The 26,816-nt window shown below is 37.5% G+C and overlaps 1 protein-coding gene across 1 annotated transcript in view; it reads left to right on the top strand.

The window, feature by feature from the left end:
• The window catches only part of LOC150090222 (uncharacterized), a 536,661-nt gene that overhangs the window by 312,030 nt on the left and 197,815 nt on the right, over nt 1-26,816 (top strand). Inside the window, exons 5-6 of the mRNA XM_090390210.1 lie at nt 14,997-15,023; nt 25,675-25,720. Of these exons, the coding sequence (XP_090246336.1) occupies nt 14,997-15,023; nt 25,675-25,720 (73 nt within the window). The remainder of the gene's footprint in view (nt 1-14,996; nt 15,024-25,674; nt 25,721-26,816) is intronic.

The following is a 26,816-nucleotide window of genomic DNA, read 5'->3' as shown; positions in this document are numbered from 1 at the left end:
ATTCTACTCCTTATTGTTCATATGTGTTCAGTTTCTGTTGTATGCATATAATTCTTTTGGAGACTTTCAACTCTTTCTTCAAGATCAGTCCTAGATATGCATCAAATAGTCAGCATCCATTCATATTTTAATTCAAACTCACCAAACTAACTTTTATTCTTCATTTATCTCATTTACAGTATTCTGTGTTACATCATTCCTTCTTATGCATGTCCTGAAAATCATTCTTCAGAAATTAAAGTTCATTGACAATTACCTTGTATCTTCTCATTCCTAAACTAATACATGGTTCCAAAATACTATAGGTGCCATTTACTTTTTTGTGTTCTTATTAGTTCTAGGATTCTGTTTTGCTGGATTGAGGAGGAATCCAATAAATATCTTGATATTAAGGAAATTTCAAAGCTCAGAAATGGCATCTAGTAGGAATATGGCATCAACGTAGGAACACACTACATCTCACGGATGGATTTTTGAATATTGTAGTTTAATGAAAAGATATCTTCATTTTTATCGGCATGTGGATTATTGAGAGTTAGGCTTCATGTGATCCTCACAAGCCAGCTAACCTTTCTGAGGTGGAGTTTCATTTGATCATGGGCAGTAGAGAAATTCTCTTTATGTGCCTTAATATTGTCAGTAGTGGAAGGTGATTCTGAGATATTGGGATTCAAAAGAGTAAACAGACACTTTTATCCTGTGTATATTCAATGTAGAATATAATTACTTTTTTTTTTTTTTTTTAACTTTGAAAGTGCAGTATGTTAGCATGTTATTGTTTTCCATAGCCCTCTCTTATTAGACCATAGTGATACCTGACAATAAACATAATACAGGTAATCCTCGTATAACACGGTTGTTACGTTCCTATAAAATCTCATGTAGTGCAAACCAGTACAAAAATGGGAGTTACGTTCTAAGAGCTAACAGAAATATGCCATTTCGTTAACAAAATGTTAAAAAAACTTGACAAAAATACACCGTTAACAAAATGTTAAAAAAATTGACAAAAATACACCATTCTAGATTTCATGTATCTTCTGCTCACTTTAAAAAATCATTAATCTGGGTTTGTTTATTTCTGCTTGATAGATCTTTGTAATTTCATCTTATGGAACTCTGCATTTTTGAAGCTCCCTTTTGAACTTTGGGCTCCTTTCAGTTGAAGAATCTGAATTCAAAAAATAAGATTCTAATTGCTAAGAGCTAACAGAAATATGCCAACTTTATGCCTTTCCATATACTTTTTAGTGTAAAATTTAGAAGTTCAAATATTCATCTGCGCTATCATCCTCTGAATTGATTTGATTTGCCTCTGATGCTGTTTCCACCAAATCTTTTGCCAGCTCTTTTTCTACCAGTAATTCTTGAATGCCTTCAGTAATCATATATATATATATATATTTTTTTTTTTTAGGAGCATTGACGACTAAGGCTCTATGTGGTTCCATGTGTTCAAATTGCGTGTGTTCTGAGGTCAATTTTCTGTTTTTCCTGGACAAGAAACTCGAGTTTCCTCGAGAAAAAACCATGCTACCTTCGCCTGAGACCAACTAACTCTATCACATTGTGAAAGAGACCCATAAAAATTCCTCCCATCATCGACGGGATTCCAACTTAGGTCTTTTTTCACCCGGTGTGGGGATGGTGGCGATTCTATCAACTGTGATACCCACAAGGACTTCAGTAGTCATATCATCAAAACCTTCCCCTCCTCAAAATGGAATCTATTGCATGGATTCTGTTTTCTGTCGGTTTCACCGCATTTCCTGAATGAACTGATTCTGGCCATACATTTTTCCAACACACATTTAATGTTGGCAGTTTTACTTCTTTGAGCAATAAAGCTATGATTCTGGTACAGTTCACAATTTAAAAATGTTTTCATGCCTCCATCACTTCAATTTTCCATCAATTCAATTTGGGATAATTTTTTTTCCAAAATCCACTGTAATGATTTTCTGTTGTAATGAGGTTCAGTGGTAGATATAATGCTTTGATGTAATTAAAGAAGTTGTATTAGGTGCTAGGAACATTACTTCAATTTTTGGATGACTTAAATCTTTTAGATGGCTTGGCTCATTATCCAATAGTAATAAAACTTTGAAATCTAGATTTTTCCACAAGTTCAATATCACAAAACCTAACACGGGGATTTCCCAATAATTTTTTTTGCATAACGATTAGCAAGCCAAAAGCGGGGATTCATAAAAAAGAATGGAAATGTTGAAAATTTCCATCCAACATAATAGCAGATTTTCCCTGCACAAAAGCTGAAAAATACCATGTTATGCGAGGTTGCCACAATTCTCTAACTGTGTTAGAGCGAAACTGTGTTATAGAAGTACCGTGTTATACGGGAGTTGCCTGTACAACAAATCCCTAATGTGACACAAGAACATGCAAATTGACACTTCTGCAATATGATAAACTATGCAGTTCTGTCATATGACAAAACAACATGTAGTGAGCTATAGCAAAATCCTCAATCTTAAAAGTAGGGTTAATGTAATGCATACTATAGATAGCATCCTCCTGAATAGCCAAGACTATTCAAGAGGATGCTATCTACAGTATTTTGTGCCTCCTATTAGCTAAACTGCTATATCATTGCCTGTGACCACAGCATACAACATGCACACACAAAAACTAATATATACATGTAATACTACCAAGCACTGTCTTTGCTGCATATGCAAGATAGGCTAGTAAATAGACCTGCTCAATAGCGAAAACCACATATATACATTAAAAAAAAAATAATAAATAAATAAATATTTATAAATAACCCACACACACATACACCGATGAGCCAAAACATTATGACCACCTACCTATATGATGTTGGTCCTCCATGTGCAGCCAAAACAGCTCGTACCTGGCGAGGCATGGACGCTACAATACTTCTAAATGTGTCTTGTGGTATCTGGTATCAACACATAACCAGCAGATTCTTTAACTCCTGTAAGGTTGTTAAAGGATCAGCTACATGGCAGCTGCAAAAAAAAGCCTTTATATACTTTACCAAACTGTATATACAAAACAATACATGTATGGTAAATACCCATGCACAGCACAGACCTACCTGTGGAAGAGATTAAACTGGTGAGTCACCTGACAGGTGACCCTCAGAAATAACAATTCTGCATTAACTGTTAATTAGTGATTAAAAAATATGAAATATTTTTGTCCCTTCCGAAATATAGACAATCTTTTAGTGCAATCATCTCTGAAGTGATTTTTTACAGTTTTCATATAGCAATTGAGTATAAGAACCTGTCAGGTTACCCATCACAAAGTTTCAAATTGTGTTTTTTTATAGTTCATTTTACTCGTTTTTACTCTTCCGTTAGTCTGGCCAATTTTATTTGGATACTGTCATGTGGTCATAAAAGAACTGGATGCAAAAAAATATTTTGATATCATATAGCACATGGAAGACTACTATATATGTTGGAGCAGTATGGCATTAAGGGCAAGTTGCTGCTATGGATAAAGGGATGGTTGACCGGGAGAAGACAGAGAGTGGTAATAAATGGACACTGCTCTTCGCGGACTAATGTTGTTAGTGGTGTCCCCCCATAGGTCTGTGTTGGGCCCATTGTTGTTTTCTGTATTTATCAGTGATATTGATGAAGGTATATCAGGCTTAATGTCCAACTTTGCAGATGATACGAAGGTGAGTAGAGTTGTTAATGACAGTAATGACAGTATGCTAGTGCAACAGGATCTAGAAAAGTTGAGTAGATGGGCTGAGAGGTAGCAACTGAAGTTTAACATTGACAAATGCAAAGTAAACCCAGAGTAACATACCAACTGTGTGGTACTACACTCAGGATAGTGGAGAATGACAAAAAAAAAAAAAAAAAAAAAAACCTGGGGGTAATTGTGCAGTCAGATATTGAAGTTTTCTGAGCAGTGCAGACAGGCTGCAAGAGTAGTTCATGGGGGGGGGGTCTTGTCAATGATATATAGGAATTTTGCTAGCAGGGATAAAGAAGTGATTATCCCCTTGTTTAAGGCAATGATCAGGCCACACTTTGAGTACCTCATAAAGGTCTGGAGGCCTCATTTTAGAAAAGATGTAGAGCTGCTAGAACGAGTACAGAGAAAGGCAATAACATTAGTGAGTGAAACAAATGGTTACTGTTACCAAAAAAGGCTTAAGTTCTGCAAATTGCAGCATCTGGAGACTAGGCACCTGTGAGGGGATCTGATTGAAGTGTATAAGGCCTCGAATGGTTTGAGCAAGCTCAATGCTGATGGGATTCTTCCACTTGCTCAGATTCCACACCTAAGGGGGCATAAATTCAAATTGAGGAAACACAGTTGTAGAATGGATGTGTGGAAATTTTCCTTTAGCCAGCGGGTGATTACTGGAACAAACTTCCATCTGCGATTGTGGAAGTTGTCAGCCTAAATAAATTGAAGGCCGAACTAGACAAACTTTTGGATTGAATGGCTGGGTGAAACAGGAAAGTTTTTTTTTGGTGATGCTATATGTTTCCTTTCTTGCATTGTATGCCTCTGCTAATGCTAATTAGTTCAATAAACATCTAGTCTTACCCTAGTTGTTTTTGAAAGATTTATTATTGTTTTCACATTGCAAAGACGGGAACATGAAACCTGATAATCTCTCCAGACGGCTGCTACACTGCAGGAAAAAAGATGCGTAGTTTCCAATTTCACGCACTGTGCAGCATACCACATTTGAAATAAATTTTGGAAAAAAGTCTGAAAGTGCAAGCGAATAATAGCATCTAATATATATATATATATAAAAACATTGTGCAGCAGCGAGAAAAGAGGGAGAAATCTTTACCAAGGAGAAGTAATATAAATTATCTTCCACTGTTTGAACCAAAAAAAGAATTAATGAAAGATTTTGTTAAGGCTCTGGATAAAGAAGGAAGTGAACACTGCTATCTGAGGGAATTTTCCCAATTTAACAGTTGCTAAACTGGAATTTTCATTATGCCTTAAATAAAGAAGTTTCCCCAAAGATGATGTATTTGAAAGAGAGCTACAGGATACTGAACTAGCAATTTGGTAATCATTTAATGCAGTTATGCATAGATTTGTTGGAAGGAATCCAAGATGGAAAACTAAAAGATGGAAAAATTGTAGGCTTTACCTCAGTGAAAAAAGAAAAGAGCCAGATGGCCTCACAAAGTCACAGAACTTGTTCGATGAACTATAAAGTAGTGATTTGTGCCTTATCCATGTTATCTGTCACACTCATCATAGATCCAAGAGGTCACTGAACATCTGTAAGTATTTCAGCTATATGTGGGGGAGCCACATAGTTTTGGGTTCAGTAAGAAGGTTACTGCACATAAACCAACATCACAGTTACCAGTATGAAATGGCATTTCGGATGGTATTGTTTTCAGTGCTCATGGGCTCCAGAACTCAGCAGGAGGTACCATGGAGTGACATATCTCACTAAGCTGTTTCATTCCATGGACCTGTTTGGGCATGGAGAATGCCTGAGGAGTGCTTTCTGTCGGAGTGTATTGTCTGAACCATGAAGTATGGAGGAGGTAGTCTGATGATATAGGAATGTTTCAGCTTGTTCGGACTTGGTCCCTTGGTGCTAGTGCCAGAAACCACAAAGTTCATGACATACTTGGACATTTGTACAATTTTATCCTACCTATACTGTAGTAATATTGTGAATATTAATAATGGGCTTTGTTGATATCGGCACAACTGCTTCATATCAAACAGGATTAGTTTGTGGATGATGATGTTGAAAATTTGAACTGACCAGCCTAGAGCCTGAACCTCAACTCCACTGAACACCTATTGGACAGCCGACTGGGCTAGCCAGGTGGGTAAAGTGCCTGCCTGGCAACCCAAAGGTCGTGGGTTCGAATCCCGTCTCGGGCTTGGATCAGAGTAAATGCAAAAACTTTGGAGGTGCATTATGGCCACAGAAGCCGATGCGCCAACAACTATCAAAAAAAAAAAAAAGAAAAAGAAAAGACCTATTGGACAAATTGGTGCACTGAATTAGGCTGCAACCAAAACATATTTCTTCCGTCGAGCCACACCTACCGGAAGCTAACAAAAAAATATGTTTAGGAGGATTGAGGCTGTCATACAGACCAAAAGTGGCCCTATTACTACTTAAGTTTTTGAATTAAAAGTCCACTTTTTGCAACTACCTATGTCAAAATACTTTTGGTGATATTAGCATTAGTTGAGGCATATGATGCAAGAAAGCAAGCTTATACAGCATCAGCCAAAAAAAAAAAAAAAAAAAAACCCTTCCCATTTCACCCATCCGGTCACTCCAAATGTTTGTCTAGTCTTGCCTTAAATTTATTTATGCTATCAACTTCCACAACAACAGATGAAAGTTTGTTCCAGCAATCAACTACCCTCTGGCTAAAGGCAAACTTCTGCACATCTATTCTACAACTGTCTTTCCTCAATTTGAATCTATGCCCCCTCAGGTTGTTAATTCAAACAAGAGGAAGTATCCCATCAGCATTGAGCCTGCTCAAACCATTCAAGGCCTTATACACCTCAATCCGATCACCTTGCAGGTGCCTAGTCTCAAAATGCTGCAACTTGCAGCTTAAAGCCTTTCCTCGTAAACGCATCCCCTTTGTTCCTCTCACCAATCTTGTTGCCCTTCTCTGTACTCATTCTAGCAACTCTACATCCTTCCTAAAATGAGGCCTCCAGACCTGTACACAGTACTCAAGGTGAGGCATAACCATTGCCTTATACAAAGGGATAATGACCTCCTTATCTCTGTTAGCAAAATTCCATGATCTGCTCTGGCAGCCTGTCTACACTGCTCAAAGAACTTCTTATCTGACTGCACAATTACCCCCAGGTCTTTTTCATTCTCCACCTCTCTGAATGTAACATACCACACAGTTAGTATGTTTCTCTTAGGTTCATCATCATCATCATCATCAGCCATTTGCAATCCACTCCAGGATGAAGGCCTCTCCAGCAACTTTCCAGTTACTTCTGTTTTGTGCAATGGCCATCCATTTACTACCCACAAACTCATGAATTTCATCTATCCATCTCCGCTGTTGTCTTCCAGGTTTTCTTCTAGCTCCTCTTGGGTACCATCCTGTTATTTTCTTAGTCCATCTGTCATCATGTCTTTGAGCTATATGTCCTGCCCAAGACCATTTTAGTTCTTTATAGTTTAGATAAGAATGTTGTTTACTTGAGTTTGTTGCCTAATCCATGTGTTTCTCTTCTTATCTAACAGTCTGATTCCCAATATAATTTGTTCCATTCTTCGCTGTGTAGTTCTCAGCATCTCTTCCATTCTTTTGGTGAGTGCCCAAGTTTCACTTGCATAAGTCATGATGGGGAGTATACATTGGTTCATTATTTTACGTTTCAGACAAACTCGGATATTGCTCCTCAGAATGTGACTATATTTCCTGAATGCTATCCATCCAAAATTTATTTTTCTCTTGACTTCCAGCCATTTATCATTATTACAGCTAATAACTTGTCCCAGATAAGTATATGACTCTACCTTTTCAATTACTGCTCCTTCAATCATTATGTTCCTTTCTGTGGCGTACTTGTTCATTATTACTTTTATTTTAGCCATATTCATCTTTAGTCCAAAATCCTTACTAACTGTGCATAACTGATTAAGATTTTCCTCTAATTCTTTGGGATCGTGGCTTATGACCACAATGTCATCTGCAAATCTTAAATGGTTCAGATACTCTCCATTCACATCGACTCCTTTCTGTGACCAATCTAATCTTCTGAAAGCTTCCTCAAGGGCAGCAGTAAACAACTTCAGAGATATTGTGTCTCCTTGTCGAACTCCTTTCTCAATTTTAAATTTGCTACTGTCTTTGTCTAGTCTAATAAAGGAGGTTGCGTACTCATATATTTTCTTCAAAATCATAATATATGGGTATCTATGCCTTGTCAACCAGTGCCCGAAACATTGCCTTATGCTGTATGAAGTCAAATGCCCTTTCATAATCCACAAATGCCAGGCATAATGGTGTTTTACATTCATTTTCTTTCTCCATTAGCTGTGATATTACGTGAAGGTGATTCATAGTTGAGAATCCTGTCCTAAAGCCAGCTTGCTCTTTCGGTTGATTCTCATCAAGTATTCTCTCTAATCTGTTAGTAATGACCCTTGTGAACAACTTGTAGATGTGGGATAACAAGCCAATTCGTCTATAATTTCCAATTTCTGATTTCTCTCCTTTCTTATGCAGCAAAACTATGATTGCATTATTCCACTCCTTAGGTATCACACCTTTTCTAATGCATTTTTTGAAGAGTTGCCAGTTTTTATGTCATGTCTCTTCCTCCCAATTTTAAAAACTCTACAGTAACTTCAACTTCACCTGTGGCTTTCTGATGCTTCATTTTCTTCAACGCATGTTCTACCTCATCAGGAAGAATATCGGGTATGTTATACGTGTTACTAATTTGTGATCCATCTTCCCCACTGCTGCCATCATTCCCTCGCTCCTTGTATAATTCTCTATAGTAGTCGTCTGTTATTTGAATTATGCCTTCTCTGCAATTTATAAGTACACCATCGCTATTTTTCAGTTTCAGTATCATTTGTCTTTTTGTATTACTGCTCATGGCTACTGATTTAAGTCCTTTGTTTTCCCTTAATGCTTGTTCTACTTTTTTTGTGTTAAATCTTCTTATGTCCTCTATGAGTCTCTTTCTAATGGCTTTGCATAACTCAGTACAGTCAGTCCTCGTATAACACATGTTTACATTACACAAATTCGATCATGCATGATTTATAAATAGGGGAACAATGTCTTATATAACATGAACCGAATTTGCTTATGCACGATTTGCCTTTGTGTTTACAAGAAATGGCATTCGAATGTGGAATCACCCCAACCGAACGCAACACGATAGGAATGAAGAGAAGATTCTGAAAATGTATTTATGTTTTTTTATATCAGTGAAGGGGAAACACATTTCACCATAATAACGTAAAAACCCACAAAATTCCAGCTATCGGTATTATCGCAAATGCAATTAGATCGAGTTTACTACCAGTTTATAACAGATTCAACTAGCAGAAACGCAACTGGAAATTGTTTTTATTGTTTTATTGTAGTAACCCCCAGAAATGTGCTTTATAAAATGTGAGGTGTTAATAGTGTATCTCTGCCTTTACGGTGTTGTTTATTCAGTTGCTACACTCGAGCAGCTTTGTTTATGTGTATCAAGCGTGCCTCCTCATTTTGTAATTGTGCTTTATTGCCTAAAAATGAGTAAAATACTTAAAAGGTGTGAAAAGGAAGACACTGCAGATTCAGAGAGAAAAAGAAAAGCAATATCGATAAACAGAGACGGACTGGGTCAAAAATTCTTACCCGGGGAAATTTATAGTGGCCTCATACTACGGTTTATGGCCAAAATCACACCGGCCTCCGGCCCACCAGGGTTTCCCTGGTAAGGCTTATGGCCAGTCCTCCTCTGTCGATAGAAAAAAAATATGAAATTGTGAAACGCTTTGAGAGAAATGAAAGACCATGTGATATTGCAGGTGCCATAGACCTAAATGAGGCAATGCCGAGAATTACAAAAAATGCAGAGAAAATAAAAACAATTTTCATAGCAGGAACAACTCAAAGTGTAATTAAAATCCATTAGATTAAGACACAAAGAATTGGAAGAGATGGAACCGCTGTCATCTGTTTGGGTAGAAAATCAAACAAAAAACAAGTTTGCTTATGATAGAAGCAAAAGCATTAGCAATATTTTATTACGTAATGGTCGTAAAAAAATACTTACGTATTTTATTACGATTATTTATCGTGTTTGGTAATGTTTTGGTTACAAATGTGTGTTCAATCTTGGGTGGTCGGCACCTAACCCTATTTTTCCCATAGGACCTGTTGTTTATATTGCACGATTTTGCATTGCACGAGGGTTCCTAGGAACACAACTATCGTGCTATATGAGGACTGACTGTATACTCAATTTTCTCCTTGTCAGTGTTTATCTTGCTGTTCATTTGTTGTCTTCGGTTCATCATGACAAGTGTTTCTTGACTAATTTTTTCTCTTTGGATTTCTTTTTACCTATAGGTTTCTTGGGCGTTATCACTTTTTCAGAAAGTTGTAATATTTGAAATTTTCGAAATCTTTCGTTATCTTGATCCTGAGCAGTCTGCAGAAGCTGAAACTTGTTCCGAAGTTCCAGTACATACTGCTTTTTCTCCTCTCTGTTATCTCAAAGACCTTCGTATTATTTACTTGAGTCAGTTTTTTCCTTTCTTTTTTTACATCTATATCAAGTGTGCATCTTTCCATTCTGTGATCACTTCCAACATTTACCTTGTTCAGGATTCGAGCCCGTCACCACCAAATATGGAGGATGTGGAAAGGTCAGGGAACGACCACCGCATATCCCGGAGCAATATGGCCTTAGTTGCTAATGCTCCTAAAAACCAAATAACTAACTAACTAACCGTGTTCAGGACGGTAACATCATTCACAATATATCTTCTGTTAGTGAGGATGAAGTCGATTTCATTAGTTGTTAATCCATTTGGGCTCTTCCATGTCCACTTCCTGTTCACCCTTTTCTTGAAAAAAAGTGTTTATTACTGACAATCCTCAATTCTGCAAATTCCACATCTTTCACCTCTTTCATTTCTTTCACCAATTCCAAAATTTCCTATAGTTCCCCTTTCTGCACTGTTTTGTCTTTTTCCAACCTTAGCATTGAAGTCTCCTATAATGATAGTGTAGTGGGTTTTCCGCTCATCTAGAAGACTCTCAATTTCGGTGTACATTTCTTCAGCCTTTTCATCATCGATATTGGTGCATAAATCATTCTAACCTTTAGCTTGTACCTCTTGTATCTCTGCATATGGGTTTACCTCTACCCATATGCAGTACTTTGCATTTGTCATTGTTAAACTTCAGTTGCCACTTCTCAGCCCATCTGCCTAACTTTTTTAGATCCTGTTGTAGTAGCATACTGTCTTTACTGTCATTAACAACCCTCTATCATCTACAAACATGGACATTAAGCCTAATATACCTTCATCGATATCATTGATAAATACACAAAACAACAATGGGCCCTGGTGGACTCCATTAATAACATTAATGCACGTAGAGCAGTGTTCATTTATTACCACTTTCTGCCCTCTCCCACTCAACCATCCCTTTATCCATTGTAGCAACTTACCCTTAATGCCATACCTCTCCAATTTGTTCAGCAGTCTTCCATGTGCAACAATATCAAAATTATTTTTTTCATCCAGTTCCTTTGTGATCACATCGTAGTATCCAATCAAATTGGTCAGACAAGACTTCCCCTTAACAAACCCATACTGTGTCTGAACTATTACTGCAGTCTTGTCTAGGTAGTAGTAGTGGCAGTGGCATGTGATGCAAGAAAGCATGTGTATGAGCTTATGCAGCATCAGCCAAAAAAAAAAAAAAATCACTCCATTCCCTCCAAATACCTGTCCAGTTCCTCCTTAAATTTATTCAGCCTATCAACTTCCACAATGACAGATGGAAGTTTGTTCCAGCAATTAACCGCCCGCTGGCTAAAGGCAAATTTCCGCACATCTGTTCTACAACTGTCTTTTCTTAATTTGAATTTATGTCCCCTTAGGTTCATAATCTGAACAAGTGGAAGGATCCCATCAGAATTCAGCGTACTCAACCTATTCAAGGCCTTATACACCTCAATCAGATCACCGCGCAGGTGCCTAGTCTCCAGCCACTGCAATTTGCAGAACTCATGAGCAATGCAGACAGGCTGCCAGGGCAGGTCATGGGGTTTTGTCAATGATATACAGGGTCATTCACTACCAGTGCGACAAAGTTGCAAGAAGTGTAGCGGGCACAAAGACGAATCGGAATCACATAGCATTGCAGGGTCTGAAATGCATTCGTCATGCGGTAGAGGACGTTGAACGGGAGGTCGCGTGAACAGCAATCCTGCCAGAAGTCAGCATTTGCGAACCGGTTCCCGAGGCAGTAGGATGGATGAGTATTCAAACGTTGAACTGGCCGACATGCACCTTGCGTACAGAGCTGCCGACTGTAACGGGCGCACCGCTCTGTGCTTGTACCAGGAACGTTTCCTGCACAGGCGTGCTCTTTATAATACGATTTTTGCACATGTACACAGATGGTTACGTGAAACTGGTTGTTTCACGAGAGGTACCATGAATTGCAAGCGAATGACGAGGATGCCAGGCAATGAGGAGAATGTCCTACGTCTTGCAGAAGGCAATCTGAGTACAAGTACTCGAGCAATAGGCCAACGATTGGGTATTTACCAATCCACTGTATGGAGGATACTGTCAACAAACCAATTGAGTTCATACCATTTGCAATACGTCCAATCATTGGAGCCTGCGGATTATCCACTCCGGAGGACTTCTGCTACTTGGTTTCTTCAACAGAAATAGTTTGCAAATGCTGACTTCCAGCGGGATCGCTGTTCATGTGACCACCCGTTCAACGTCCTCTACCTCATGACGAATGCATTTCAGACCCTGCAATGCTATGTGATTCCGATTTGTCTTTGTGCCCCCTACACCTCCTGCATTTGTCGCACTGGTAGTGAATCACCCTGTATAGGAATTTTGCTAGCAGGGAAAAGGAGGTGATTATCCCTCTGTTTAAGGCAATGGTCAGGCCACGCCTTGAGGTTAAAGAGGTGATTCTGTATCACCTCTTTAACCACTGACTCCATTATTTTCCCCAGAACAGAAGTTAAACTATAATTATTTGTGTCACCCTTTGCACTCCCTTTGTGAATTGGGGATATATTTGCACATCTCCAGTCCATGGGGACCTCCCCTGACTATAAGGATGCTCCCATAATTGTGGCTAAGGCTTTGCCTATTTCCTTTGCTGCCTCCTTTAATATAACTGGATGGATTCCATCTGCCCCAGGTGCCTTTTTTATGTTTAGCTTCAACAATTTTTCCTTCACTTTTCTCTCAGTTATTACAAAATCACTTAGCTCCCTGTTAGTTTGATAAACTTCTGGCATTCGCCTCCTTGAATAACTCCTCATGTGTGAATGTAGATGCAAAATACTCATTCAGTTTATCAGCTACTTGAGCAGGATCATCAATAGTTGAACCATCTGTTATGTGGACCATTCTGATTCATCCCCCTTCCTTCTAGAGTTTACATAAGTAAACAACTCTTTGCTTTTTTCTTTGCATCCTTTGCCAAAGATTTTCCATAATCTGCCTTTGCCTGCCTAACCTCCTTTGTGACTTGATTACAGACTAGCATCTATCTTCTGTGTTGCCTTATAATTTATATGCATCCCATGCATTTTTGTTCTGTTTATATCTTTATATAATATAAATAACATGACTAATGGAACACTATGCATTCAATTAGTTGTGATTTGTGGCACACAGTGGGTGTCTAAACTATAAAACAATTCCAGTCATCGTTGGCAGATCCTAGAAATGCTGGGATCTGCCAATGCACATCCATCTTGTACCTATTGATTGCTGGAAAGACCTTTTATTACCTTTTAGATACTGATTACCCTTGGCTGATAGGCAATGAAGGAGTTAATCTGTACTGTTGTTATAGTTACTCTGTGATACAGTAATGTAGATGCAAAATACTCATTCAGTTTATCGGCTACTTGAGCAGGATCATCAATAGTTGAACCATCTATGTTATGTTTCTGTGAAATGAAAATATTTTATATACAAAAATAAACTAGGAGTCTGCTAAATGAAGTCCAAAATAATTTTAAATGGATATTTGAAAAGAGATCCAGTTTTTTTTATTTTATATTTATGTATGATAAACGTTAATGTTTCTGATGATTTTGATAATAATGATCATATCTGAATTGTTATAGTTCTGATATAATGTATTTAGATGGATTCTTGTGCAGAATATGAGATCAAGTCCATATACTGCCATCCTAAAATACACAGCCACTGTTAACTGATGTGGTGGTTTATCAGCTGCAATAAAGCAGTTATGATGAAGTCAGGAATTCTGCTCCCTTGTGAAAGTAGAATGTAAATAGAAATTTAGAATTTTATAACCTTCTCCTCATGTACATACAGCTTTGGAAGTTTTTGGGTGAGATTTTTTATATTAATGTGAAGTGTAATTTCAGAGATTAAATAACAAATAGTGGCAAAGTTTTTCCTTGGAACTTGGAAACTAGATGCCTTATAGGAGATTTGATTGACATGTACAAGGGGCTAAGAGGTAAAAGTAAAATGAATGAGGGTGAAATTTGCACTATTATGAATAATTCCAGAACTAGAAGTCATAAATTCAAATTAATGGGGGGGGGGGTTAAAGTGCATTGCAGGAAGTTTTCTTTCAGCTGGTGAGCTGTTAATTGTTGGAATAAATTGCCTCCGTGGATGGGTGATGAGGTTGACAGTTTGGAGAAATTCAAAGCTCAGCTGGATAGATATGTGTGAGGAGGGAGTCATATAGGTAGTTTATTTTTATTTCATTTTATTATTATTATTACTTTTTGGCTGGTTCAGCAAAAGCCCACAGCATTCTTGTACCAAAAATGCTAAGTACCAAAAACTTTACATCATTGAATTATGGTTGTTTCTCAGAATTAAACACATATGGATGGCATTTTAAGTTTTCTAATGGTTCTTTCACTGAGAAAGAAAACTATGAAATGCATTTTCCTAGTGATGCATATTGACTAAGCATGATACATATTAAGTATGATGATACCCATCTGTGTAGAATGGGAAACAGTATAGGAAATTCAATTAAGATAATCCAAGATTGAGATAATCAATTAGATTAAGATAATCAATTAGATTAAGATAATCAATTAAGATTAATATAATCAGTTAAATAATTCAATTAAGATAATCCAAGTGCATGTGTTTTTGAAGTGTTAAACTCTGATGAATTTTTGCATTTACATTGTAAGTAAAATTTATTTTTAATTATAATTATTCATAACCTTTAATATTTAATGTGCATCTCTTTTTTACTTTTCAGTGTGACAGTGAGAGTGGAAATGATAGGGTAAGTGTATTTTGGTTTATATAACTAAAGTAGATAACTTGAATAGATAATGACAAACTACATAGTATGCCAAAGTCAGAGAAAGCTAATTATACCAGTTTTTATTCCAAAAATGTGTTCAGTTATCTTCCATAAATAGAATAAAAAATATTTATTTTTGTACAAGAAAACCTCATCAATTCAGCATTGAATAATCCAAAATCGCTGACATTCTCAGGCAAAAGAATAAGGATTTGCTTGACTTTCAGTATGTTTATTCTGATTTTAATGCAATATTTGTTTCCATGGTTAGCTTAACCCCTCCATTATGTGTTGTATATTGACTGCATCTGCTCAATTCTAAGCTTATGACATATCTGTCATTTCCCTGTGAGGGTTTTAACATTCCACACTAAAGTTAATGTATTAGTTCTTATAAAGATATCTTATAAAGTAATTTCTTCTTCTTCTTCATGTGTTGTCTAGACCAGAGGTTCCCAACCTTTATAAGCCCACATACCAGTCAACCACATTGGTATCTTATGACATACTGGTGTGTTAAGTAATGAGTACATAAATCTGTTTTGAAAAGTCACATAAATAATTAGGTAAGTAAAGCCGAGCTATTATACTAAAAACAGAAAAACATTTATTAATTAAGAGTATACAATTTATAAATTGTATAAATTACCTGTGAAAATCACTATAACTGCAAACACCACTTTTAATGTTCACTAACCAACCTCTGAAGGAAAACTGACTGTATACAATAAGAAAAAAAAAAAGAGTGGAAGTAAAGAGATAAAGTTATATGAATTAAGAAGTACAAGAAAGAAAAGAGGTATATTTTCCAAGTGAAATACTCGCATAGATACGAACTGTGAAAAATAAAAAGAAGTTTTGGCTTTAGTAAGTTATGAATATTTAAAAAGTTTACTCTCCCATGAGGAAAAGTGCAGGTGGTTTTATTCACAGCCTGCATACCGGTACCAGTTCACATGCCGGTGGTTGGGAACCTCTGGTTTAGACCAAGTGCATGTATTTCTGAATAGTGTTAAAGCTGCTGAAATTTTGCAGTCATATTGTAAGTAAAATCATTAAGAATTATAATAATGCTTAATAATATTACATTTATGTTAATAATTTCATTTTATGTGTTCATAATGAAGTTCCTCAATATTGATTGGTGTTTCGATATTTGTGAATAAGTGTTCCTCGTTTATGCAGTACTACATTTTTATATACTTATATGTTTTTATCTCTCACACCAAAGAGCCCATTTTCTGTGTTTGAGCAATCTGGTACCCCCTTCCAATTGATCATTGCGAGTATCAATGATTGACAGGCCTAATCCCTCCCACCAGTTGCTTTTTACTTAGCTTTAGCATGAATTTTTAAATTTAAAAGTTATATAAGTTGTCCCCTACTCTAATGCTACAAAGCATTTCCCATTTATGACAAGGAGAAACTTTGATGACAGTGTCTGTCAAGGAGAAATTGTCCCAAAAGTAATTTTTCATGCCCATGACTAATTTACATCTCTGCATTAATTTTCTTTAGCACTTTAGAAGAGGTGGCAGGTAGTTAGTTCAGAAGCGTATTAAATTCAAAGTAATGTTTCCAGTCAACATGGCTGCCCAGTACAACATTGAGTCAGTTTGGTGTGACATAAGCACTGGAAAAACTAAAATGAGATAGGAGTGTTATTGTTATTTGTTATTCTTGGTTTTTAGGAGCATTAGCAACTAAGCCATATTGCTCCGGGGATATGTGGTGGTCATTCCCTGACCTTTCTGCATCCTCCGTATTTGGTGGTCACGGGCTCGAACCCCGGTCTAATCAAGAAGTGTGTGCTACACACTGCTACTCCTGCCCACCTGGCTACGGAGGCACCGATAGGAGTGTGCTGTAGGGATAATGACTGTGATGAGTATAACAGACAACTATAAAGAGAAAGAGTGAGCCAGTAAATCAGAATATCTTATAATAGGGATTTTAATTTTCCAGATGTTGACTGGAATTTGTGTGTTGGTCACTAGCAACAAAAGTTACTAGTATAACTTTTATGCTAGTAACTAATGGATTTATTGAATGCTGTTTTCTACAGCAGCATGTTAGAGAGGTTATCAGCAGTGATTCTTTATGCATTATAAATTTGCAAGACTCACTGGGCGCCAGCGATTACAATGTACTGGTGTGAGATTTACTTAAAGACATAATGTCAAGAGTAAAAGGAAGGGCTTTTTTGGATGCCACACTGGTACCCTTTCTCTTCAGCAATGGTAGTTCACCAAGACCTCACAAAATCCAGTGTTGGAAAACCATAGATGATACCCTAATAAAGGGGGGGATCTGAACAACTTCTGAAATCACGAACCTGGTTTGAAATTGACAAACCATAAAGAGGGTGGGTTGAGCCTCACACATGTTGTCCCAGAGCTAATCCAAGTGGTCATAGGAACATCCATTAGTACCTCAACCATCTGTTAAAAAGTAAATTAAAGTGAGCAAATTCTTTGTATAAAACTGTAATACTTTCAATTTTCAGTTTAATTTGATCAATAAAATAATTTAGCAACATAGCATTACTCTTCCTCCCTCTTTTTTTCTTTCACCCCCTTTCTTTCTTACTTTCTTTTTTCCCCCTTTCTTTCTTTCTTTTTTTTTTTTTTTTTTTGACATCTAAAATATTAGATTTCTATTTTTATTTTATTTTATTGATAACACGATACACAGCAAGTTACCATTAACAGTGTATCTGTTAATGGTAACAGAGTTTGATAATAATAATGATTGAAATTCAACATTAAAATAAACTATTTAAATAGGTTCAAACATTAAAATCATATGTACAAAAGAAGTGTGCAGTAAGATTAATTACTGATAAAAGAAAATAAAAGAAAAACACAAAAAAATTAAATAAATAAATAATAAACCACAAAGGTTAAATGAGAACTAATCACTTTTCAGTCCAAGAGATGAGGTATACTTGTGGATGGAGTTCATCAGAGATTGAGAATTGTCAAAAAAGTCAGTAAGAGCGTCATTTGCTGATCTGGTAATTCTGTTCAGTGGACTGAATTTCATGTCAAGTCCACGTTGGCAGAGTCAAGGCAAAACAGCTTGAGACTCCTGACTTGTCTAGGAGGAGCATGAGTTTATATTGCTTAGGATACCAGTTTCTTTGTAGGTTCCAGTGTTTACTTTGGCAAGAAGAGTGATGTCAGTGATAATTCTTCTGGTGCTTAGATTGTCAGATAAAAGTAATCACCCAGCAATTCACAGTGTACTGGGTGATAAAATAGAGGTTTGTGGAACATGGGATAGTGGGCAAAATTTTGGGGGGCTGCTTCAATTTTGTTAAGTAAACTCTTGGTATGAGGGTTTCGGATGTGTGAGCTGAATTCAAGGATTGGCAGTACTATGGTTTTATATAAGGTAACAGCACATCTGTAGTTTTTGAACTTATAGGTTTTCCTTTTAATAAATCGCAGTGTTTTGAATGCTTTACTAGTGATTTTAGGGACATGGACATCAAATTTAGCGCTATTAGAGAGAAGAACCCCAAGTCATTGACATGGTCACATCTTTCTAATCTTAGACTTACAATGTATTCTATATTTATTAGTTGTGAGGATCTGCAGGATGAGAAAGAGATTACTTTACACTTCAAGGGATTAGCAGACAATCCATTCAGAGATAACCAGAGAGAGAATTTATTGAGAGTGCATTAAAGCTATTGAGAATCAGTTATCTCCTTCACAGCTTGAATAGATCTTGAGGTCATTTGCATGGAGAGAAGCTTGGATGTCTGGGGGTGTTGATGAAAGAAGGAAGATCATTAATAAAAGTTATGAATAGGAGAGGAACAAGGAAGGAATACTCTACTTAGTGGGATAAAACGGTCCGAGTTCACTTGGTTGATGATAATGCTCAGGGAATGTTACAGTTACCATGTACCTTAAGTTTTTCAATTAGTTGTTCATAAGGGACTTTATCAAATGCCTTGGAGATGTCTATGTAAATAGCGTCAACTTGAAGATGATTATCAAGAGCTTCAGAGGTATTTTGCCAGAAATGGAGCAAATTGGCAATCACAGACATGTTTAAAAAAAAAGGATGTAGACGTGTTTAGAAAAGGGTATCATATATTGTACTGTTGGATTTTTCCAGAAAGCAAGTTCTAGGTTTTGATTATATTAATAGTAAGTAAAACATGGGAACCACATTGCCAGCAAATGGGCACAGTCCATTGTGACATCAATATTCAGATGTCAGCATCATACTGTTGACATCTGAGAATATAGTATGGCACAGATTCTCCACCATATTTTACTTGTTTTTTGGTAATACCAAAATTTAAGTAAATGTTCTCCTATATTTTTATACAAGATGTGTAACATTTCAAAATATTGTATGCTATATGAGCTCCTGCGTGATGTGTAGATTTGAATTTGAATTTTAAATGTTGTGTGAAAAACATATATGGGGATGGGAAACTAAAGTCTAGATAATTATTGCTTAGAATAAACTCCCAAATGTCCCAAATGGTGGACATTTAACTTCATAAGCCAACCGGACTAGCCAGGTGGGTAAAGTGCCTGCCTGGCAACCCAAAGGTCGCGGGTTTGAATCCCGCCTCGGGCTTGGATCAAAGTACTGCAAAAACCTTGGGAGGTGCACTATGGCCACAGAAGCTGATGCGCCAACAACTACCAAAAAAAAAACAAAACAAAAAAAAAAAAAAAAACTCTTCATAAAATTTGATCTTAAATTGAAAATTTCTTAGGTACTGAATAGAATTCAATTTAGTAAGCTTACTAAATTACAATTTAGTAAGCTAATTAATGAATAAATTGATCCTGTACTCAACTACTTGATAACCTCACTCATTTTAATGATAATGTTTCAAACCCAGAACTTTGGCATTTGCTCTCAAGATATTCAGATTAATATTTCAAAAATAGTTTTTTCAAAATATCAGCCAAAACTCTGTAAAATGTGATCTGTAACTAAACTAACTTAGCAGTCAATAATAACCAGATTAACAGAAATGAGCCACACCTGAAACAAATACCGAACCCTTTCTGAACAACATTCCAGCTGTGTTCCAGTCAGTTGCTGAATGGGAATTTTTTTTTTTTTTTTAATATAAACCCCAAACACGAGAGGCATTAGAACCTATAGTACTTAGTACTGTGCTTGGGTTGGAGGTTTAGAAGACAAAAGAAGATATTTGTTGATATTGGACTTGAATTTCTGTACACTGTAATTTTCAGGAAATACGTAAGCATTAGCATTAGCATTAGCATTAGTAGAGGCATTTGATGCAAGAAAGCAAGCTTATGCAGCATCAGCCAAAAAAAAAAAAAAAAAAAAAAAAGTAACATAAATAAATAAAAATAACCACTTCCACTTCACCCCTCTGTTCGTTCGAAATACCTGTCCAGCTGAGCCTTAAACTTATTTAGGCTATCAACTTCCACGACAAGGGATGGAAGTCTGTTCCACCCACCAACCACCCGCTGGCTAAAGGCAAATTTCCGCACATCTATCCTACATCTGTCTTTCCTCAATTTGAATTTATGCCCTCTCAGGTGATTTTTCTGAGCTAGAGGAAGAATCCCATCAGCATTGAGCATGCTCAAACCATTCAAGGCTTTGTACACCTCTATCAGATCACCCCGCTGGTGCCTAGTTTCCAGACACTGTAATTTGCAAAACTTAAGCCTTTCTTCGTAAGAGAACCCCTTTGTCCCATTCACCAATCTAGTTGCCCTTCTCTGTACTCGTTCCAGCAGCTCTACATCCTTCCTGAAATGAGGCCTCCAGGCCTGTATACAGTACTCTAGGTGTGGCCTGACCATTGCCTTATACAAGGGAATAATCACCTCCTTATCCCTGCTAGAAAAATTCCTATATATCATTGACAATACACCATGAGCTACTCTTGCAGCTCGTCTGCACTGCTCAGAGAACTTCATATCTGCCTGCACCACCACCCCCAGGTCCCTTTCATTCTCTACCACTGTCAGTGTAGTACCACAGAGTTGATACGTTGCTCTGGGGTTGCTGTTTCCCATATGTAGTACTTTACATTTGTCAATGTTAAACTTCATTTGCCACCTCGAAGCCCATCTGCTCAACCTTTCCAAATCCTGTTGCAGCAGCATAGTGTCAGTAGTGTCCTTGACAACCCTGCCAACCTTCGTATCGTCTGCAAACTTGGACATTAAGCCTGATATACCATCATCAATATCATTTATAAATACAGAAAACAATAAAGGCCCCAATACTGAACCCTGAGGGACTCCACTAATAACATTAGTCCACGATGAGCAGTGTCCATTGATTACCACTCTCTGTCTTCTCCCCCTCAACCACCCCTTTATCCATAGCAGCAACTTGCCTCCAATGCCACACTGCTCCAATTTGTGCAGCAGTCTTCCATGTGCAACAGTATCAAAAGCCTTTCTAAGATCCAAGTATATAATATCAAAGTTATTCCCTGCATCCAGTTCTTTTGTGACTGCATCATAGTATCCAATCAAATTGGTCAGGCAAGACTTCCCCTTAACAAAACCATGCTGTGTCCTAGCTATAACTGAAGTCTTGTCTAGATGATCCTGCAGTGCTTCTTTCACCAGTGCCTCCATTAATTTTCCGGGAACAGAAGTTAAACTCACAGGTCTATAATTACTTGTGTCAGCCTTTGATCCCCCTTTGTGAATTGGGGTCACATTTGCACATCTCCAGTCAATGGGTACCTCCCCTGAGTCCAAGGAAGCTCTCATAATTATGGCTAAGGGTTTGCTTACCTCCTTTGCTGCCTCCTTTAATATAACTGGATAGATCCCATCCACCCCAGGTGCCTTTCTCGTGTTTATCTTCAACAATTTCTCCTCCACTTTGCTCTCAGTTATTACAAGATTCTCTAGCTTACTGCTAGAGTTGAATACACCTCTGGCATTCCCCTCGCTGAATAACTCCTCATGTGTGAATGTCGATGCAAAATATTCATTTAGTTTGTTAGCTACCCGAGCAGGGTCATCAACAGTTGACCCATCGATCTCAAGTGGACCAATCTGATTCATCCCCTTCCTTCTAGAGTTTACATAAGTAAAGAACTCTTTGCTGTTTTTCTTCGCATCCCTTGCCAAGGATCTCTCGTAATCTGCCTTCGCCTGCCTAACCTCCTTTGTAACTTGGTTACAGATCAACTTGTATCTATCATAGGCGTCCGTGTCACGTGTTAATTTGTATGTATCCCATGCATTTTTCTTCTCTGCCATATGCCTCATTAGTTCATCTGACAACCATTTAGGCCTAAACCTTGAACAATATTTCTTAGTTGGTATGTAAAGCCTAGTAGCTTCCACGATAAGTTCTTTGAATGCTTCCCATTTTGAATTTGCTGTTGGCAATATCATCAGTTGATGCCACTGTATAGAATTTAAATACTGTCTCAGTCCATTGTAGTCGCCTTTACGAAAGCAATACCCCTTCCCTTTACCCCTAATGGTAGTTACCTCTTTGAGTAACTCCCACTTCAGCACACTGTGATCACTGCCACCAAGTGGTTCATTTATCTGCAGATTCTTAATGCATGAAGAATCACTACTGATAATCAAATCAAGAGTATTACTCCCTCTAGTTGCCTCCCGAACATGCTGATGTAGAAAACAATCATCCAATAAATCCACAAAAGCCTTGCTACTGTGTGAGTGACCAGCCCCCAAATTCCAGTCAATATCTGGGAAATTAAAATCCCCCATTATAAGACTCTCTGATTTACTGGCCCACTCTATTTCTCCGAACAGTTTCTTATTATACTCATCAGAGTCATTAGGCCTATAGCACACTCCTACTCTCAATTTTGATCTCCCAATGCTTATGTCACACCAAACTGACTCGACACTGCACTGTCCAGCGATGTCGACTGGCTTCACTTCCTTGGATTTTATGTGTTTTTTAACTAATAGCATAACCTCTCCTCCCTTCCTATCCTGTCTATCCTTTCTGTAGACATTGTACTCCCCAAATTCCAGTTCTGCATTTCTTATATCTGTGTGACACCACGTCTCTGAAATCCCCACAATATCTGCCTTTGATGTTTTGAGCAATACCTCAAATTCATCAAATTTATTTACTAAACTCCTAGCATTGGTGTACACACAAGTATACATGCACCTGTTCTTTTTCTTAGCTACCCTAACACAACCCGTGTGTTTACTTGTACCCCAATGATTCCCAGCAGTCTCTGAAATATCCTGCATCTTATTTTCCAGGCTGCGGCTCATTCCAATAGAAGCAGTGCAAGAATCACTTTCACCTCTGCCAGTGGCTACTGTTAATCTATTAGTCCTTGTATCCCCCCAATCTAGCAGTTTTCCGACCCACCTAACATTGCCTCGATAGCATCAGCAAACATTCTTGCACCCTTTCTATTTAAGTGTATCCCATCCCTGTAGAAGCAGTCTCTCCTGTTAACAAGTACAGACCAGGCTGAAAAAAATTCTACCCCTTGAGCCCTGCACAATCTTTCCAGGGCCGAATTGATTGACAGGGCTCTCATCATATACTCCCTCCTATCGTGTCTGGGCAGAATTGCAGACACTTTCAATTTCAACCCTAAGAAGGAAGGTTGTTCCAAAAAACAGCAGTTGAATGAATAAACGAGGACAATGAAAAGTTGGTTCTGTGAGTTTGAACTTGGATAGTAAATGGATGTTGGCTGGTGGCAGCACATGTTCAGACTGTTTTGAAAGAGAGAGAGAGAGAGCGGGAATTATAGAAGCCAATTCAGAAGAACAGTGCACATGGAAGTATCTGTAGAAGTGGCATCCAGCAGAAACAGTATGTCTATGAGACAGCGAGTGGAGAGACTCTGTTAGAGATAAATCATTAATTAACCTAACTGCCTTCTTCTGAATGGAATCAAGAAGCCTGAGAGAGGTTTTGGGGGCGCCACCCCACATGTGGGAACAATATTCCATGGTCGGGCAGATTTGCGATTTATACAAGTGAGCAGCTGTTTGGAAGAAAAGTAAAGAGAAAACCAAGTTTTTTAGATACAGAGGAAGCAATATTTGTAATGTGCTTGTGCCAAGAGAGAGAGAGAAAGATTAGAAGTCAGGGTAATCCCCAAAAGAGATATATCATTTTGCCTAGAAATCGGAGTGTCACTAAAGATAAGCATAGGAGCAGAAGAATCCTTTTTGCGAGATATAAGACAAGACTGAGTTTTAGAAGGGTTGAAATCAACTAAGTTGTCATTGCCCCCTGGAGAATTACCTGAAGATCGGCGTTCAAGGAATTGGTAGTAGATTTTCGAGAAGTTGAAGCTGATTGAGCAGGGCAAGGTTTCTCAAAATGGAAAGTAGAATACAATGTACTATCATCGGCAAAACTATGGATAGGATTTCCAGTTAATGGAAGAAGGTCATTAATATACAAGAGGAAAATAGTGGGGAAAAGAACTGAACCTTGGGGGGGACAACGGCATTAGTGGAGAAGTTAGAAGACAGAGAGCCATCTACCATCACCTTCAGTGAGCGATCAGAGAGAAAACTGGATAACCAATTACTAAAAACAGTTGGTAAACCATAAGATGGAAGCTTGTTTAGAAGACCTTTATGCCAAACATGATCAAAAGCAAGAGCAACTACTTGTGTTTCAACGGTTCGGTGAAAGACAAGAGCAACTACTTGTGTTTCACCGAACCGTTCCATTTAATTAGTCCATAAATGGGTAACATAAGCCAGAATATCACCAGTGGATCGACACTGACGGAATCCATACTGGCGATCATTGATCAGACGAAGGTTTCTAGGTAGTTTAAAACGAGTTGGTGGTTAATTGATTTCTTTATTACTTTAGAAAGAGTAGAAGTAATTGCAATGGGACGATAATTGGATGGGAGGGATTTGTCTTCCTTTATATGTATAAGCTTGCTTTTTTGCATCATGTGCCTCTACTAATGCTAATAAAGAAAAAAGAGTAATTGGAAAATGCCTTTACACTGAATTTAGATTTAAAAAAACAAAACGAAACAAAAAAAACATTCTTAGAAAATTTTTTTACTGATGTGACTTGTGCTTTTAATTTCAATGTACTATAGAATCTGTTCAATTTCATGAAAGCTGACATCACGGAAGAACCTCTTATAATATTATAATAACAATATAGGAGAATATTTACTTAAATTTTGGTAATATTCCAGAATTTTTGGAATTTTGACATACTAAAGACAGTTTGATACAATGGAGAATCTGATTAGATTCAAACCTTGCTTATTAATCAAATATTTAATTTGAACTTGTTTTCACTATGTCATATATTTTAGTAATCTTGCTCTCAAAGATTAGAGAAGTATAGGTTTGAATCTTGCTGCTAAACACACTTTAAACGCGGTTCTCTTTCATGGATTTAGAAATTCCCTGAAATATGCTGTTAAACCCTTGGAGCTGTTGGTGGAGAACAACTGTGACATTTTTTTACAAAAACATTAGTATGAAAAAAAAAAATTGAAACATAGAAACATAACAATATACTATCAGTAAATGTTGTGCAAATGTTGACATTCTTTTTTAAAAATTTAGCTTTGAAATATATATAATACATGAAACTTTACTTTCTTTTATTTTAACTCCTTTTTTCCCACCACCTTTAGGGTTCTGATGCAGAGTCTGACTTGTTCAGTAATAATCCTACTGAAAGTAAGTAAGAATTCTACATCAATAATTGCTTTTTCCGTTTTGTATTCTTTATATAAAATCTAATTCTTAATATGTCTTGGAAATGCTGGAATTATTTGTTCACTTAAATATTGGTATATATTTTTATTATTTTTTGAATAGTGATAACAAATATGAAGGTTATTGAAAACTACTTAATATTCAAGCACAGAATAGAAGAGTTGTAAAGCCAGAGATGTTCACTTTTCAACACATCTGTACTTGATATTCATCCTAAGTTTTCTCAATCGTACTTTTCAGGAAATACAGAGTGGACAGAAATCGTGGGATACCTACCTAGTAATGGGTAGGCCCGCCCTTTCACCCGAATAAGGACAGTCACATCCCCGAGGCATTGAGTGCACTAGTTCATGAAAACATTCCACAGGTATTTCCGTCCATGCCTGCTGCACCACTTTCCATAATTCCATCGCATTTCTGAGTGGAGGATCCAAAGCTTGACCGGACCTTTCCAAAGCATTCCAAAGATTCTCCACAGGGCTTATGTCTGGTGAATGGGGAGGCCATTCCATGGTGGTAAAATCTGTGGAATGCTCTTAGAACCATGTTCTAGTCACCTTGGCTCTGTGGGGAGGCACATTGTCCTGCTGGAAGAGTCCATTGCCCTGTGATGCACGATGACCATGAAGGGATGTGGATGGTCTGCAAGGATGGATATGTAACCTGGACCATTCAGAGATGTGTCTAGACGTACTAGAGATCCCAGCATGTGTCAGTTGAACATTCCCCAGACCATTAGCAACTGTCCACCTGCCTGAACAGTTCCTTGTGGATACAACGAGTGCATAGATTCGTGTGGTTTCCACCAGATATGCACCCTCTTGTCTGCTTGAAATAACAGGAAATGTGACTCATCAGACCAGGAGACCAGTCTGCAATCATCCAAGGTCCAGTGTTGATGTTCTTTCACCCAGTCGAGGCATTAAATCCTGTGTTAGCAATGGGACTCTGGTGGGTCGGCAGCTCCCATAACCTATTGTGGCTAATGATTGCCTGATGGTCTTGGTAGAGACATTTCTTGCACCTTCCTCATGGAAGTCGGTGGTGATTTGTGCCA

This window comes from Mastigoproctus giganteus, chromosome 2 (genome assembly GCF_048544385.1).
Source record: "Mastigoproctus giganteus isolate SK-2022 chromosome 2, ASM4854438v1, whole genome shotgun sequence".
NCBI classification, from domain to species: Eukaryota; Metazoa; Arthropoda; class Arachnida; order Uropygi; family Thelyphonidae; genus Mastigoproctus; species Mastigoproctus giganteus.
Note: the sequence above shows the minus strand (reverse complement) of the source record. Positions and strands in the feature narration are given on the sequence as shown.